Source organism: Bufo bufo, chromosome 6 (assembly GCF_905171765.1).
Source record: "Bufo bufo chromosome 6, aBufBuf1.1, whole genome shotgun sequence".
In the NCBI taxonomy this organism is placed as follows: Eukaryota; Metazoa; Chordata; class Amphibia; order Anura; family Bufonidae; genus Bufo; species Bufo bufo.
Window position 1 is genome coordinate 49,235,990 of NC_053394.1, and position 18,791 is coordinate 49,254,780.

The 18,791-nt window shown below is 47.9% G+C and overlaps 1 protein-coding gene across 1 annotated transcript in view; it reads left to right on the top strand.

The window, feature by feature from the left end:
• Nucleotides 1-602: 602 nt before the first annotated feature.
• The window catches only part of PWWP2B (PWWP domain containing 2B), a 43,797-nt gene continuing 25,608 nt past the window's right edge, over nt 603-18,791 (top strand). The window contains exons 1-2 of the mRNA XM_040436824.1: nt 603-829; nt 7,301-8,969. Coding sequence (XP_040292758.1) covers nt 687-829; nt 7,301-8,957 — 1,800 coding nt within the window. The 5' untranslated portion in view covers nt 603-686 and the 3' untranslated portion in view covers nt 8,958-8,969. The remainder of the gene's footprint in view (nt 830-7,300; nt 8,970-18,791) is intronic.

Here is an 18,791-nt window from a genome sequence, read left to right on the forward strand (position 1 = left end):
GTCCACAAAAAACGTCTATGAGACGTCTGGACGCGGATTTCAGGTGGAAACTGCGTCATGAACGGACAGGACGCTTCATTCTTTTCTGGACGTAGTTTTTAAAAACTGCAGGTGAAAACAAAAAAAAAAGGAAGAAAAAAAGCCCCATAGGAATGAACAAGTGGTTCCTTCCACTGAAATCAATGGAGATGAATTGAAAGCGTTTTTTTTAAAAAAAACCTCTGTGTGAACTACAGCAGAAAACACAAGCAAGAAGGGGAGGACATCATCTCGCTGCCAGTTCACACTGGACCACAAGCTATTGCATTTTTTTTTAACTGCGTCATTTCCATAATTGCCTACAAATAGTGCTCTAATCGCATGCGGTTTTTCTGTGTGGTAAAGCTCACCCTACAAAGAAATCGCATTGTAAATGGAAGCCACGCGGCAGTGAAAACGACGAAGCGCATCACACGGCACAGGATTCCCCCTCGCCGTGACGTCACAATGCCTGCAGGCACCAGCGTGACGTCACAATAGCCGGTGGGAAGGAGGAACAGGAGGGGGGCGGGGAAGCCCGGTTGTGTCGTCATCGCAATCCCAGAGCAGCGGCGGAGGCGGTGGAGGTCAGACGGGAGAGGGCAGGGGGCGCTGTGCACTCGGCGGGCCCTCGGAGCGAGGGAGGGCCAGAGCTGGCATCCGGAAGCATGGAGGCCGAGGACGGGCAGGAGCTGCGGGTCGGCTCCCTGGTACCGGTCCTGCTGGAGCAGGTGGTGAATGACACCCTGGTGGTGACTCTGAGCTGCGGGGACAGGAGCTATACCGGCGTCCTGCTGGACTGCAGCAAGAAGTGAGTACACTGCCGCACCGTCTGCACGCGTCCCTAGCACCCGGCGCGTCTCCTGACCAGGGGCTGTCCACTTCTATCAAGTTCTTACATAGTTCTGTCTGATCCTTGGAAAGATGGGTGAGAGCCAACATGGCTGCCATCACAGCTCCACAAGAGGTTGTCCTCCCAGTCCTGGACAGCTGATCCCCCACCACTGCCATACTGGTCTTCATCCAGCTTTCCCAGTTACAGCTTTAAAAGGACGTCCCAAGGACTCCTCTAGGTCTCAGAGGGGCAGTGATTTGCCCCCATTGTTGCGGCGGGGGCCATTCGCTACAGTTGCGGCTGGGACAATTCCACGAAGATCTGTGTGTGAATGGGCTCTTGTAAATCTCTGTTCACCAGCGCGGTGTTACGGTGTCGATTCTGCGCTGTAGAGCCGTAATGTGTTTGCCGCATGGCTGTGTGTTGGTTGATGCTGAGAATACACTGGTGGCAAGGACGTGGTTAAACCAAACCACTTTCTAGGGGTTATTCGCCCCCCCTGCCCCTAAAGCTGACCGTACCTATGAGATAATGATCGGCCACATTGCAGCCGATCAGTCGTCCATGGGATCGTTCATTCATAGGAATGATCGCACCAACAAAATTGTCCGACCCGGGAGTCCGTGTTTTTATAGAAGCAGATTCCATGCCATCAACATGCGCTATCGCCCCCACCGCCGGGTTCTGGCTCCGTCTCTTCAGGTCCCTGGTGTTCCCACATCAACGTCCGGTTGGCAGCGTGTCACCCATGCATCGTGACGCTGGGCTAAGTGCTGAACGGGTGACACTCCAGTTATTGGCGTCAGCGGTCATGTGACCCAGCATTAAACCGCATGTCGACGCGGGGAGATCCGGGAACTGCAGCGATGGAGCCGAAACCTATGGTTGGGGATCAGGTAAGTATGATTACCAGCGCGGGTCCGGCCACGCTGGGTGGTCTGTAGAAATGGTCCCCGGGGGTGAGCCACCCCTCAAAGGGTACGTTCAGACGTGGCGGATGCGTCGTGGATTATGGTGCGGATGAAATGTTAAGAAATCTGACCTGCGGCACAGAGGTGAGGCGTACGCTGCGGATCTCCACCGTTTTTTAATACAGCGCGTGGAGGAGATTTAACTCTTTTATAGACTTTGCTGCTACTGTACATGGGATGTAAATATGGCGGAAAGGTCGGCTGCAGGTTTCGCCATGTAAAGGGTGACAACTGCGGTGGAGATCCGTACTGACGGCTGACTTGGATGAGATTTCTTAAAAATGCTGTACAACGCTGCGAATCTTCCACCGGACGCGTATCTGTCACGTGTGAAGACGCCCCAGGGCTGCAGAAATCTAAAGGGAGGTCTGAGGCTTCTCCTCCTTACTGGATCCACCTCTGTTGTGTGACACCTCAAAATGGCCGAAATCTTATCTTACTGTAGATCAGGGGGTCAGTAACCTTTCTGAAACTACAGCTCCCAGCATGCACAGTTGTTCAACTGTCTTCCGGACTCCCACAGAAGTGAATGGAGCATGCTGGGAGTTGTAGTTTCACAACAGCCGGAGGCCGCTTACTCCTTGCTGTAGATCTGTTCTCTAGCTACGTGTTCATGATGATAACGGCAGAGGTCTCTCAGGGCGAGTTCACACAGTGTTTTCTTCCCGGATTTTGGCACAGATTCCGCGACTAAAACTGCTGCGCCAAATACACAGCTGCGGTTTTTCAGTTTGAATGCGGCGGATCTGCTTTGTGACTTTAGCCCCTTCAGGGTGGCGAGCAGTCACCCGCCAAAGTTTCTGCCAAGAAAGGGCGTGTCCTTTTTATGACTGTGGAAAAATTGCGTAAATAAACCGCCGTCGCATAAACGGCAATGGGAAAACTATTGAGAGGAGGAATCTGCACTAAAATCCAAGCAAAAAGTGGGGAATTGATTCGTTTTCTGGTGTAAAAAAAAGTTGCAAACCTTTTTTTTTTAACCTCTTCTGCGCCACCCTTGCAATTTTCCTATAAAGGGGAGGGGGTGTGACCAGTGGACCCCACACATTTATTTTCTTTTACGCCAGTTTTTTTATTTATTTAAAAGAAGACTGAAATCCACGCTCACTCCTAGGTGACTTAGATCTAAATCTAGGCGCACATCCTGTGCCTTGTCGTAAATTAGGCGCATTCTCCAACAGCGCAGGGGATATAGTAGACCGGACCGGCATAAAACACTGCTCTATGATAAATTCCCCACCCCCCTCAAGAACTCAGTCTGATCCCCCCATTACAGGTGACCAGATGATAAATGGGCACAATGGGGAAACTGGTGTAAAGGAAAACTGGCTTAGTTGCCCACAGCAACCAATCAGGTTCCACCTTTCATTTTCCAAAGGAGCGCTGAAAAATGAAAGGTGGAATCTGATTGGTTGCTATGGGCAACTAAGCCAGTTTTCCTTTTACACCAGTTTAGATAAATATGCCCTCACCCCCCATGTCCTTGGAGGACTGTCATGAAGCACGGGCGGCCATTTTTCTTTTGTACAGTTTCATTTACCCCCCCCTTTACAGTTAATCGGCGATTCTTGAACGTTCCTGTGATCTATGGCCACTGAACCTAGACCAAGGAGATGAGAAGGAATCCATTTTTAATGCCTCCGGCTTCAGAATGACTGTGCAGGATGCTGGTCCTTTCCCTAGGGCCTCATGCACACTGGCACGGAGACGTTCAGCCTCCATATGCTGTCGTACAGGCTGTGTGCTGGTCGGGCATGGATGGGTTTTACGTAAGAAGACGGACGGACTCCTCTCCCCGAGAACAAAAGAATCGGGCATTTGAAATCCAACTAGCCCAATCCATATCTGAACCCACAATCTGCCATCAGTGGAGATTCTACGCGACCCCCCCACCCCATACACACACAAACTCATTGGGCACGCCCCCCGATACACATACTTGATGGGCACGCCCCCCGATACACATACTTGATGGGCACGCCCCCCGATACACATACTTGTTGGGCTAGGCCTCGCATGCATGTGTTGTAGGTAGAGTGAGGGCAGTAAGTTGTTGCCGGATACCTCTGGCGGCAGCACATCTCCCTTTATGGCAAAAGGATTGGGCATGTTGCAATTCAATGGGGCGATCCTGCTTTACCCCGATATCTGCCCTCCATACACATTAGACGACCAGCGGCTTCTACCGACCTTCATCTAATGTGTACGGCCGACGTTGGATTATTTTGACAATTCTCTTTATAGGCAGCAGGATCCCTGAGTTTATTAATGTTGTTCCCCTTCCTCATACATTTTATGACCTGGGAGGGCGACTATGTTCTTGTGCTCCCCCATAGACCTGAAAGCTCCAATCGGACACCTTTGGCGCCACTTGGCCATGTCATCCATGTAACGTAATATAACACTTAGCAAGGGGCACCCCCCCGTGTGATCCGTATGTCCCAATAGAGTGCATGGAAACAGCCACCCTCCATTTCTTCCATGTGTACTAATGGAGCATGTGGAAAGGGCCGCTCCATATCGTCCATGTACCCTAATAGTGTGTGTGGAAAGGGTCAGCCCCCCCCCCCCATGTTGTCCATGTGCCCTAATAGAGCATATGGATAGGGGCACCCTCCATGTCATCTGTATTCCTCAGTAGAGGGCATGGAAACGACCACCCTCCGTGTCATCCATGTGCCCAAATAAAGCCTGTGGAAAATGGCACCCCTATGTCGTCCATGTGCCCTAATAGATCATGTGGATAGGGGCACGCCCTTATTGTCCATGTGCCCTAATAGATCATGTGGATAGGGGCACGCCCTTATTGTCCATGTGCCCTAATAGATCATGTGGATAGGGGCACGCCCTTATTGTCCATGTGCCCTAATAGAGCATGCAGGTAGGGGCACGCCCTTATTGTCCATGTGCCCTAATAGAGCATGCGGATAGGGGATAGTCATTTGTCCCCTTCTACAGATAAGGGCAAGGAGTGGTGTGGAGCAGATCACCCATTGATAGACAACTGACCATCCCCCGACCATTTGTTTGTGAATAAACTTCTCCTATTTTCCAATAAAATGGGGACAAGGACATTAGAATCGCACGGAGATTGTACTTGTACAATAGTAAGTGCTTTAGATAATAGAAATGTGCATTATTTCCCGGGGGGGTTGTTGGAAGGATCCGATGGCGCTGTGCTATATAAGGCAGCGCAGATAAATGCTCCTTTCTCCCAGATTTCCCAGTCTTTGGATCGGAGTGTTATACGTGGCCTTATAGGGTATGAGGAGCTGTCCGCACAATAGGCAGATGTCAGACGTCTTCTGGGTTTGTTTTTTGCTACTTCTTCATGTCACACAGACACGGGGCGTAGACCTTGGGGTAGGTATTGCATCTATATAGAGGCCGCCCGGACAGGGGAAGATCAAAAAAAGCAGCTGGTGAGGCCTTGGGTATAATCAGCTTTAATGAATGTAAGCCTTGCACGGTGACGCGGGGGAGGGGTGCAGGCTGCTTTCAGAAGATCTGCTGTCCTTCCCTCTGTTTACTCAACGTGCCGTCAGTGGGTGACATATGGCTGGATTCACACACAGCGTTTTTTGCTGCATTTTTCCAGGAGTTTTCCTTTGCGATTTAAGGCATCTGCTTTTTTCCTTTCCGGTTTTGAGATCCTGCAGATTCATTGTCAATGGGGACAAAACTGAACAAACTGGAACGCAGTGCACTAGAACGCGTTCCGATCCATTTTGTTGTGCTCCCATGCCGGACACACAACTGCCGCAAGCCGCGTCAATGGATACAGATCAAGACGGATCGGCACTAATGACTTACATTGTGTTTCATGCCGGATCCGTCTTGATCTGTATCCATTGACTCGGACACAAAAAAAAGGATCCAGCCCCCATAGACTTACAATGGAGAGAATACAACCAGATCCATTCTCAACGGACGCAGACGGTTATATTATTGAACGGATGCGTTTTTGCCGATCCTCTGCCGGATCCAGCAAAAAACGCAGATTTGAAAGTAGCCTACAGGTATATGCACACTGCAGTGTAGTTATGTGGGTTTTCTGTGCAGATTTTTGTTTTTTTGCTGAATTTACGCACCAAATCTGCACAAAATTCTGCTGATTTCGATAAAGATTTGCCCCAGATCTCACCCTTTGTGTTGCAAAGAGTGAAATCTACACTGAAAATCCCCGCAAACAGTGGGAAGGCTTTCAGCGCACAAAGGTTCCGCACCCATAGATGAGATTTTGAAACGTATCCGCTGCTGTATTAGGGCTCATGCCCACGAGTGTATTTGCCAAGTGCTGCAAACTGCAAATTCGGGTCTGCAATTCATGGCCCCTGGCCGTGTGCCCTGCGCATGCAGATGTGGACCCGTTAACTTTAATGGCTCTGCAATCTGCAACATACGGCCAAAGATAGAACATGTTCTATCTTTTTGCGTTGCGGAGACACTGATCAGAAGCCCACGAAAGTGCTTCGTAGTTCTTCTGTGGGCTTCCGATCCGTGTCTCAGCACTGTAAAAACATAGGTGACGCCCCATCCTCGATTGGGTCTGGCAGATGCAGACCCATTCAAGTCAAGTGGCCCACATCCGTGATACTGCCACTGAGCAAGTACACCCGTGGGCATGAGCCCCTTATGCTGCAGATTTTCTGCACCGAATTGAATGCGTTAATAGGCTCTGACAATCTCACGCCTGTGCCTATTCTCCGAGCAGTGACTGTTCATGCGCCACTACCCGGATGTCTGGCAGTGATTGCACAGTCACTGCTGAAGTAGCGGGAGCAGAGCCTCAGTGCTTGTGCCGCTCCTAGGCGTGTCAGCGCAGGCGCAAGATTGTCAGGGCTGGCACTGACAATCAAGTGGCACCAGGAGTGAGTTTAGCTTTGGCTTCTCAGGTGTAGAAATCTGATGAGATGAATGGATTTGCTCATCTTTACTTTTGGGGATCTGTGCCCCCCCCCCCCCCTTTTTTTTTTTTTGTAAATGCAGTGCACTTTTCCGCTTTTCCTGTGGACAGAATCTCTAAAGGATTTCTAACAAGAAAGAAAAAAAAAACATGTACAAAATATAACAGAAAAATGCCTGTAAAAAGTCTCCAAAATGCTGTGTGAATGAGCTCTACGAGGTCCTTGCCTGTGGGTGTAGTTTGCAGTTAAACTGTGACTTCTATAATATACATGTCAAGTAAGACAAAAGGCCCCGATGGTTTGATCAGGTCGCATTGTTTGCACGGTCAACTTTTTGTAAGAGGGAAAGAAAAAAAAAAAGCCCTTTTCTCCTATTACCTGGAAGTGTAACTATAAACAAGCCCTGGTGTTCTGCATGAGTCGCCTTCATGCAACTTGCTCCCTTTAAATACCACAGTAACCTGCTAGTTTGCACAAGGCTATAGTAAAGTATGTCCACTAATAAAAATATGTCCTTCAGAACTTGTCTACCTCAGCAAATCACACTGTTTTTTTGTTTGCTCCACTAGGTCCGGATTGTTCTGTGTGCCACCAGCTTCCGTTCCAAAAAATGACGACCCACCGTGCAATAGTTCGTGTAACAGTATTCTCGGAGATGCCAATTTTTTGCACCCTTTATCTGAAACGCCTAAGCAAGACACTGGTCTCCCTGTAACAAGTAACACTGATCAAGTTCCTCCACTCCTTCCACCTCCTGGGACTGCGCCATCTTATCCTCCTTACTTTGAAGGTGCTCCTTTTCCCCCTCCGCTATGGTTGAGACACTCATACAATCAGTGGGTAGCTCAGCCTCCACCTCGCAACATGAAAAGGACAAAAAGACGGATGTCGAGGAACAGGGACCCCGGGCGGCTCATAATGAGTACGATAAGGCTACGGCCTAGGCAGGTCCTTTGTGAGAAATGCAAAAACACATTAAATTCAGAGGAGACTCCTAAGGATAAACAGAACCTAAGAAGTAGTAGGAGGCTTCAAGGCGAGGATAAGGAGCCTCATAAGGTGGAGTCGGATCCTGAAGAGAAGAAAATGGAGAAGGAGAGGAGGGAGGAGAACAGTGCCTCTAGAGACTTGGTCCATAAGAGCCCCACTAAAGACTTGGTGCACAGAAGTCCAGTCATTAAAATCTCCTATAGTACACCACAAGGTAAAGGGGAAGTGGTGAAGATTCCTTCCCGTGTACATGGTTCTGTTGAACCTTTTTGTCCAAATAAAACTCAAGAAAATGGAAGTGGGGACCATGACATGTCGAAGGATGTAGACAGCTGTCAAACTCCTAAACGTCTGATGGACAGATCAACGAACAGTCAGATGGCTTCCATTCCAAAGTTAAAGTTAATTAAGCCATTGCATTCCAACGTAGATGTTCCACCGCCCAAAATTAGACTAAAGCCCCAAAGGATTAGTGACGGACAAAGCGTTTCAATCTATAAATCCGAGCTAATCGATGAGATAAATGTGCTTCAGAACAGCAGGGAATCTGGAACGGATTCTTCTGCTTTTTATATGGATGATGCAGCAGAAAGAAGCTATCATGATGTCTCCTTGGGAAGCTCGGGAGAAGATGATGACTTTAAAGGATTTCCACACAACCAGGAAGAACATAACTTAAATCTGCTTGGCAACTACCGCAAAAGAAAAGCTGATTCTTCGAGTGCATCCTTGTGTAGTAACGACAGTTTGGAGGAGTCGAAATCTTCTTCTTTCCTGGAGTTAAACAGGATGGATTTTTGTGATATGCCAGGCGACGATATTTCTGTGTCCTCTTCCAAAGATGAGCAAAAGACTGTGCCACCGCTAACGGTTAGACTGCATTCTAAAAGTGTGTCCAATTGTATCACTGTCGAAGGAAAGACTATTTCAGTAGGCGATATCGTGTGGGGGAAAGTTCACGGCTTTCCATGGTGGCCTGCACGTATTCTAAGTATTAATGTGAACCAAAAGGAAAACGGTGATCCTTCTTGGCAAGAGGCTACGGTCTCATGGTTTGGTTCTCCTACGACCTCTAGTTTATCGGTTTCAAAACTCTCTTCTTTCGCGGAATTTTTCAAACTGAGGTTCAACCGGAAGAAGAAAGGAGTCTACCGTAAAGCTATTACAGAAGCGGCCAAGGCTACTAGTCACCTGACGCCAGAAATTAGGGAACTCTTAATGCAGTGCGAAACGTAACTTCCATGGCAAGTAAGTGAGCCCGATAGTAATGTGTTTCTCGCTAGGTAAAGGCCCTTCAGTTCTGTCGTTCCTGCAGGGGACGCTTACTTATTTTTCTAATGCGTCGTCTCTATTTTTGGTGATTCAGGAAATCGAAGATTTCCTTACTTCTGAATAAATCTAGAGCGTTGCAACATGCCTTTTACCACAATTTTTCAAAGCGCTCCGTGAAAAGGTTTGAATAGTTTTGTGAATACGTAGGCAGAATTTTCAGGGGCATGACAGAATGTGAAGCATTTAGCAATAACGTGGGTCGTATAGAAGAAGCCGTGTATAGTGAAGGGCGCCGCATGCGAGCGATGGGAAAATGAAAAAATTAAGGATCAGTCTTAGTAAACCAGGCATTTAGCCCTTGATTAAAATTATACCCCTCTTGTGAAAATCTGTTGTGGTGTTTCTTTTTTTTCTTTATGCAAATTAGGACCTCAGTGCCCTGGGGGGTGGGGCTTAGCCCCTTGGCGCACCTCAGCTTTCCAGTGCTGGCCATATCTCTCAGTTGAATTAAAGGGTTTCTGTCACCAGAATTAACCCTATTAAGCTAGCTGACATTAGCGATGTGCTTATGTCAGCTAAACCTAACTAGCCTATTCCTACTTTTATCTATGCCCCCGTTACGCCAGAAATCTAACTTTTTTATAATATGCTAATTAGCCTCTAGGAGCCGGGGGGGGGGGGGGGGGGGGAGGCGTTGTTCCTGCTTTTAGAGGCTCCGTTCTCCCAACTTTTTCGCCTCCCTCCAAGTCCTGATTGACAGGGCCAGACAGCGCTCGCCTCCGTCTGCCAGCCCTGTGCTCTGGTGAAATCTTGCGCAGGCGCGGCGAGGAAGCTGGCAGTCTGCGAGCGTCTTTCCCTCACCGCGCCTGCGCCGAATGTGAATGTGAGATTTTTATACCAATGACCTGGATAGGTAATCCATATCTGATCGGTGGGGGTCAGACACCCGGGACCCCCGCTGATCCGCTGTTTGAGAAGGTACTGGCGCTCACAGCAGCGCCGTGGCCGTCTCTCAGCTTACCAAGCACAGCATAGTCTTTTATTCTTTATGCAAATTAGCCCTACAGTGTACCAAGGGGCGTGGCCATCATTGGAAAGCTGAGGTGCACAGAGGGTTAAGCCCATTTACGTGAGGAATAAAAAGTCTCTTTCTTGGGGGACGCCTCAGCCCATTTTCACAAGACGGTTTTAATTTTAATCAGCAAGATCCTCCCTACCAGGCAGAGTGTAGCTTGTATAATAGGACTGATTCTGCTGACGGGTGCTCTGTAATAAACCTGCCCCTGTGCGTCCTAGAAGTGAATTCCTATCTCTGTCTTGTTGACCAAGTAGAAGCGCTGAGCTTGTATTGGCTGCTTCTTGCTGTGCAGTTTGTGAGCCGTCATGATAGGCCTCCTGAACCTGCGAGAAGAACAGATCGTGCAGTGTTCCATTGTATATCGTATTACGGAGCTATTCTCTACACCCGAAGCTAATCCGCAGCGATACGTAGACACTCCATGTGCCGCCATACAGTCTGTGGGTACACGGAGGCCTAAGGCTGGCATCACACTCCTGTTTGGTTTTCTGATATGTTTTTGTTTGTGTTTTTTAAAAATGTTTTATCCGTCACCTTTTTAACTCTCAATAGTGTGTGTATGTATATATGTGTGTGTGTGTGTGTGTGTGTGTATATATATACACACACACACTTTTTAAAGAGAACATTTTTTTTTTTTTTGTAGTTTTCATGTGTGTTTTTTTTTGTTTTTGTCAGTGCCTTCAAGCCATCCTCTGCTTCCCCACTTTACTGGTGACTGGGAGGGTCCCACTTAATGAAGGCTATATATGTGTTAATTAGACAGCTTGGCGTGCTAATTAACCTGTCTGTCATGTCACCGTGATCCATGTCAGATTGTGAATTTCTGGAAATTTCCAAGAAGTAATTATAGGCCATTGTTCAGGTTTTCATTAAGGTGGTGACTTGCTCCTTTTACCCGTCATTGCTGGTGAAGGCTCCTTGTGACACGTCTCCTGCTGTTACACAGATCAGGACATCATTTTGGCCAATCTTTCCTGTTTTCTAGATGGCCCTGACCTACAACAGTCTATATATCTGACCCTCATGCACACCATCCGGATCTCATAATTTTGCAGTACCTAGGTTCTGCTTTCATCTTGAAGCCCCATTTTATTATAATTAATGGTTGTCTGAAGCAGCTTGACCAGTTTGGGGTGACCTCCGGTAGAATCCATATTCTGAAGTGGTCCCGGGAGGTTTTGTCTGTTTCACCAGGGACTCCCTTCACTAGGGTGTACTTGGGAACCCCGCGCTTAGCTACCAGAGAACTGGATGAAATTGCACAATTTGAGGATATCAGATCGGGACGAAAGGGAGCAGGTTATGGTTGGGATTCATGTGTTTCCAAGTGATCGGAATCATAATTGCCCGGGGTAAAATGCGTTTAACAACCAGATTATTGCTGATTGTGGATTAAAGTTGTTCTCATTAATTCTGGAAAATGCCAATGTACATGCGATAAATGTAATAGTCTTCGGGGCTAGAACAGTTGTGTGTCTTGGAGTTAAAGGGGATTTCCAACTCTTTTTTTTTTTTTTCTAAACGTTTTTTCTAAACGTGCCAGAGGGTAGCTCTATAAAACAAAGGGGAAAAAAATCACCCTCTTTTTGTAAGGCCACATGCACACCGTGCATAAAAAGCACCAGCTAGGTAGATGAGATTTTCAAAATCTGCTGTACACGGTGCAGACATTTTCCATGTGGAAATCAAAATTTGAAATCAGCAGAATATCAATTTTTGTGGGAATTTTCAGTGCAGATTGTACCCCTTGCTAAGGACCCTGCCATGTGCATACACCCCAAATGTCCAGCTGCTCAGTCCCCCGCCGTTCCGATGAAAATTAACAGTCCCCTGCTTTCTAATTATTTTAAAAAAAAGTTTTTAAAGGGAACCTGTCACCGGGATTTTGTGTATAGAGCTGAGGACATGGTTTGCTAGAAGGCCGCTAGCACATCCGCAATACCCAGTCCCCATAGCTCTGTGTGCTTTTATTGTGTAATAAAACCGATTTGATACATATGCAAATTAACCCGAGATGAGTCCTGTCCCTGACTCATCTCACATACAGGACTCCTCTCAGGTTAATTTGCATATGTATCAAATCGCTTTCTTTTACACAATAAAAGCACACAGAGCTATGGGGACTGGGTATTGCAGATGTGCTAGCGGCCATCTAGCAACCCATGTCCTCAGCTCTATACACAAAATCCCGGTGACAGGTTCCCTTTAAATGTTGGAGAACACCTTTAAGGGTCCAGACACAAATTTGCACCTTTTTTGTACCACTGTAATGCTAAAAATTAACCGCATGCTTTTTCTTTTTGGTCACCCACATTTTTCACCACATTTTTTGTGGTTTTTCCATTTTTGGCATAAAATTGTCACATGACCCCTTTTTTTGCGACTTTTTTTGAACGCCTGTGGGACAGTATTTGTTGCAGAGAGTGGAAGGAGGTGCCGCTGGGACTCTGGCCCTGGCAAATTTACAAATTTTGTGCTCGGAAAAGGTGTAAAAGTTGCCGAAAAACTATGGAGGCTGGCGTACATTTTTCAGCAGGGGCACGGACAACCAAAGATGCGCCTAACTTATGACGAGGCGCCCATCCTGTCATAAATTAGGCGCATTTTCCGGCAGCATCGCTGGCTAAAAGGTAGTAGGATAGCCAAAAAAATGAGTCTTAATGAATGACCCCCAGTGATTTTTTTGACATCTTCTCTATAGGGGAAAAAAAAAGCCAAGAAAGAGCCACCTAATGAACAAAAGCACCAGAAATAAAAAAAAAACCACTTGTGTCCTGTGTGTCATATTTCCCATAGACCTTTGGCTAACACCTGGAGCTGGCGTTTTTACAGCAAAAAAGCCAGGAAAAATGTAAAAAAAACAAAAACGTATGCGTCTAACAATGGTGACTTTCATATCCAGCACTGCGGCCCCTGCCTAGTCTGCTCCTCTAATCATATGAAGTTGGGTTTTTCTGTTTTTTTTTTTTTTGTTTGTTTTTCTCACAGATTTGAGAAGAGAAATGTTTTTTATATTTATTTTTTGCCATGTGGCATTCAGTATTAGAGGTATTCTCCCATAATGGCTTCCTCTTGGAGGCATCCTACAACGGCATTCTGTGTGCCGCCATATGGGGCACCGTTATCATGTGGCCTAAGGGTATATGCACATGGCAGTATTATGGGTTTTGTACAGAGCAGTATGGGGGCTGCCGTAGAGGTCTGTGATTCCTCGTCAGTACCTCTGAAGGCCTCTAATTTTGTGTATTCTGTGTTGGATTCCATTCAAATCCAGTGAATCCTCAGGATAGGATCGGTGGGGGTCCGACACCCGGGACCCCCACTGATCAGCTGTTTGAGAAGGCAGCGGTGCTCCTGTGAGCGCTGTAACCTTCTCTCGGCTCGCCAAGCTCAGCGCCATTCATTGTATAGTGGCAGTGCTTGGTATCGCGCTCAGCCCCATTCACTTCTGTGGGACTGAGCTGCTCCTAGGCCACGTGGACGATTACCGTGATATCACGTGGCCGAGAGAAGGCCGTGACGCTACTGTGAGCTCTGGTGCCTTCTCAAATGGCTGATCAGCGGGGCTCCCAGGTGTTGGACCACACCGATCAGATACTGATAACCTATCATGAACTGCAGAGACCACGCGGCAGGAGTCCGATTCTGCTGTGTGAACGGGCCCTGAGGTTGGACTGTAATAGCTTTGCCTGCATTTTTGTTTTTTTGCTGAGGTGTCTGAATGGGAGCCTGCACTTACTGTGAGGACACCAGGTAGTGTTTACATAGCGGCGTGCTGTGCAGCCGCTCCCGCGTTGCCAAGGTACTCCTATGGAAAGCCTCCCGCTGTTTGTGTACATAGAAACACGTCGACCACGCTGCAGAGACGCCAAGTGTCCTTGTGACCATTCCGATAGAGAGACCATTTTCTCTTGGAAATGTTCGTTTTTGGAAATCTCTCGGGTATACACGCGTCACAGTTGGGCTACATGCACACGACCGCAAAAAAAAGACGGATGACATGTTCTATTTTTTTTTTTTTTTTTTTACCATGTACGGCGGTGTGCTGTCCACATTTTTTGCAGACCCATTGAAATGAATGGGTCCGCATCCTATCCGCAAAAAAAACAAAAAACGGAACAGACACTGAAACAAACAACGTTCGTGTGCATGTAGCCTTACAGGTTATACTACCACTTCTTCTGCATATTTAAAGAGCACCTATCAGCAGGATGAGCCCTATTAAACAAGGCATTCTGCCGGGTAGGGTTGATCCTGCTGATAAAAATGGTACTTGTCTTGTGGATATTGGTTGCTGCGTTCCCAAGGAAATGGGACTTTTATTCTTTCTGCAAATGAGCGGTGCAGTGCATCAAGGGGTGTGGCCATCGCTGGAAAGCTGTGGAGCTAAGCCCCGCCCCTTGTGCACTGATGTCCTCCTCTACATAAAGATTATAAGTCATTTTGTAACCGATTTTCACAAGACGGGTATTGTTTTCATCAGCAGGATCTACCCTACCAGGTGCTCTTTGCGTAATGGCCAGAGATGCTTTTTATATGGCAGATATTTACAAAATTTTGTAAACTAAGAATTCAGTTATGGATTCCGCTACCACGGATCATAAGTTATGGTCTGAGGTAGCGGAATCCATAACGGAATTCTTAGATAACCCGAACCTTGTACGCCGCACTTGAAAACACAAGTTTGCTCATCTCTAGGGATAACTATCAGATCGGTGGGGGTCCTACCGCTAGGTAGGACCTCTACCAGTCACAAGAAAGGGGGCATTGTACCCTCTGGAGGCCCCCTGTTGGGCCACTGAAATGACCGGAGAGGCCGGTCGCACATGTGCTCGGCCATTATATTCATTTCTATGGGAGATCGATGAGTACAGCGCTCGCTTATCTCCAGAACTCGCATCGGTCATTTCAGGGGAGCAGCAAAGGGGCCACGGGGCCCTCGTGATCGGTGGGTCTCCCAGCGGTAGGACCCCCACCGATCTGATGGTTATCTTTTACATACCGGATAACCCCTTTTAAAGTGGTTGAGGAAAATTCATCGCCACGTCTGCAGTCACTTGACCTCATGATGTTTGTCTCTAAGGCCTCTTTCACACTTGCGTTGTCCGGATCCGGCGTGCACTCCACTTGCCGGAATTACACGCCGGATCCGGAAAAACGCAAGTGTACTGAAAGCATTTGAAGACGGAACCGTCTTCAAAATGCTTTCAGTGTTACTATGGCACCCAGGACGCTATTAAAGTCCTGGTTGCCATAGTAGGAGCGGGGGAGCAGTATACTTACAGTCCGTGCGGCTCCCGGGGCGCTCCAGAGTGACGTCAGAGCGCCCCATGCGCATGGATGACGTGATCCATGCAATCATGTGATCCATGCGCTTGGGGCGCCCTGACGTCACTCTGGAGCGCCCGGGGAGCCGCACGGACGGTAAGTATACTGCTCCCCCGCTCCCCGCTACACTTTACCATGGCTGCCGGGACGCTAAAGTCCTGGCAGCCATGGTAACCATTCAGAAAAAGCTAAACGTCGGATGCGGCAATGCGCCGAAACGACGTTTAGCTTAAGGCCGGATCCGGATCAATGCCTTTCAATGGGCATTAATTCCGGATCCGGCCTTGCGGCAAGTGTTCCGGATTTTTGGCCGGAGCAAAAAGCGCAGCATGCTGCGGTATTTTCTCCGGCCACAAAACGTTCCGTTCCGGAACTGAAGACATCCTGATGCATCCTGAACGGATTTCTCTCCATTCAGAATGCATTAGGATAAAACTGATCAGGATTCTTCCGGCATAGAGCCCCGACGACGGAACTCTATGCCGGAAGAAAAGAACGCAGGTGTGAAAGAGCCCTAAGCGGAGCGATGGAGAACCTGAGCCAAAATATCATGGCGGGTGTATTACAAAGTTCATCTTTGGGGAGGCGTTCAAGGGTTACTAGAGTCACTTGGCTCTTTGACAACCCCTGACAACTCTTCTACAGGGGACTTGTGATCTTGTGTGGTGCTTCCCTCTCCAGAAACCCTGGAAGGAGTATTGGGTTGAGGGTGACATCTCTTTTTCTGCTGTAGAGGTGGCCGTCCTGTTTGGGAGCGGCATGGGTGGCATCAACAGGGAACCGGAAGATTTCTAATCGGGTCAGAAAAATCCACCCCATTTTACCGTACCAGCGAGGTGGATGAGATTTTAAAGGGCTTCTTGGAATTCAGAATCAATATCAGATCAGTTGGGGGGTCTGCACTTGTTTGGCCAGTGACATCACATCTGTCAGTCACGTGACCTTTCTACAGCTCAGCCCTATTCAAGTGACCGGGGCTGGGCTGCAATACCAAGCACAGCCACTATACAATGTACGGCGCTGTTCTTGGTAAGCCGTGAGTAGGCCGCCACGCTCCTCGGAGCACCTCGGGCCTCTTCAAACAGCTGATAGCCGGGGATTCCAGGAGTTGAATCTCCATTGGTCTGATATTGCTGACCCATCCTTCAGATAGGTCATCAACATGCTGTAAACTACATCCAGAAAATTGATCCGCAGCATAGATTGAAGTGCAGCCCAAAGGATGAAATCTGCATGTAAATCCTACGGGATGTGCGGGTGACCTGCGTGCATTCTCCCCTGATACTTTGTAATGGATTAGTGTTGTACGCCATGCAGACTCCCACGCTCGGGGCTATGGCACGGAGTTGCACATTTTTGCTGTTTTGAAGCTTTTGACATGAGGCTTATGAGCCGAGGGCCCTGAAGCCTGTATGACGTCCTACATAGCTGCAGTCATCTGTATTTCTATAGCACGTTGTTTGTTTGTTTGTTTGTTTTTTTGTTTATTGGGTCAAAGGGTTATAGCATTTCTCAGTTAAGAAACCATTTCCGAAAGCAGTGTTCAAGTAGAAACCTCTTCTACGTGGGAAGAATAATGCTGTGTTCACACTGGTGGTTTTTACCAGAATAGCATCTTCCGAAGTCGTCGTCTTACCGTCAAAAATACAATGAAACCCGGCCCGATTCTAGCCCAGTAGGATCTGATATTGTATAAATGGGGAGAAACCGCAGCGTGCCCCTGTAAAAAAAAAAAAAATTGAGGCTTGCGAGGTACAGTATTGGACCCCTTCTAGGTTATGGGCATCTTAGTATAGATCCATACATCAAAGGGGCTTTCCGAGAATCCCAGGATAGATCATCGGTATCTGATCTGTGAGGACCCAACTCCCATAGACCTCAGCCAGTCAGCTTTTTGAGAATGCGCCGAAGCTCGCAGTAGCGCTGCATCCTTTTCGCAACTTACCCTAAGCCATGTGATGTCCTGTTCATTGGTCACATGGCCTAGGCACTGCTCAGCCACCTTAAAGTGAATGGGGATGGGCGTCATATCAAGCATAGCCGCTATACAATAAGACCGCGGCGCTGACAGCGGATCGGCGGAGGTCCCGGAGGTCATGTATGTTTGCAGCCTTATTCTCTTGCGTTAATCAATATGATTCCTTTTTTTAATTGCACCTTCCGAAGGGAGGAATGGGTGAGCACATGTAAGGCTATTTGCACACGACCGTTGTCCGTTTTGCGGTCCGCAAAACACAGGTGGCGTCCGTCTGTGTTCCACAATTTGCGGAACGGCACGGACAGCCTTTAATATAACTGCCTATTCTTGTCCGCAAAGCGCGTACAAGAATAGGACATGTTATATTTTTTTTTGCGGTCCATGGAACAGAGCCACAGATGCGGAATGGGTCTGCATCCGAGACGCCAAAACTGCGGCTCGGATGCGGACCAAAAGGCCGTGTGCATGTAACCCAACTGTGCAGGTGTTATGTCTGCTTCAGGGGTCCAGTGGTTTGGGATGTACCTCCATAAGAAGGAAGGTTTTGTGCGCTTAATGGGGCTCACAATCTAAGCTCCCAATTGTCTTTGGAGTTCAGGAGGAAACCCCCGAAAACACAGGGAGAACGTACAAACTCCAGATGTTGTCCTTGGCTGGATTCGAACCTAGGACCCCAGCGCTGCAAATCACCGTAGTATGTGTCCGCACCGGAACGGGTGCAGACCCATTCATTCTCTATGGGGCAGGAATGGATGCGTACAGCACACAGTGTGCTGTCCGCATCCGCATTTCCAGAGCGCGGGCCCGAACTTCCGGCCCGCAGCTCCGGGGAAAAAAATAGAACATGTCCTATTCTTGTCCGGAATAGCGGACAAGAATAGGCAGTTCTGTGGGGGTGCCGGCCGGGTGTATTGCGGATCCGCAATACACTACGGACATGTGAATGGACCCGAAGGCTACATTCACACGGCTGTGTGTTTTGCGGTCCACAAAACATACAAAAAATACAGATGACGTCCTTTTGGCATCCGCTTTTTCAGTTCCATTGTAACAATGCCTATCCTTGTCTGCAAAACGGACAAGAATAGGACATGCTCTATATTTATTGCGGGGCTATGGAATGGATATATGGATGCGGACAGCACATGATGTGCTGTCCGCTTTTTTTTGCAGATCCATTGAAATTAATTGGTCCTCATCCAATCTGCAAAAAAACGGAACAGACACGGAAGCACAATACATTAGTGTGAATGTAGCCTAATAATCTGATGGGACAAACAATGATAATGCCAGTTTAACTTTAAACACAAGGAACTGTGATGACTTAAAGGGGTTGAGCACCTTTTGGATACTTGCCTGCTTCCCGCACCGTCTCTCTTCAGCGGCTCCACTGCGCTTCCAGGATGTAAAC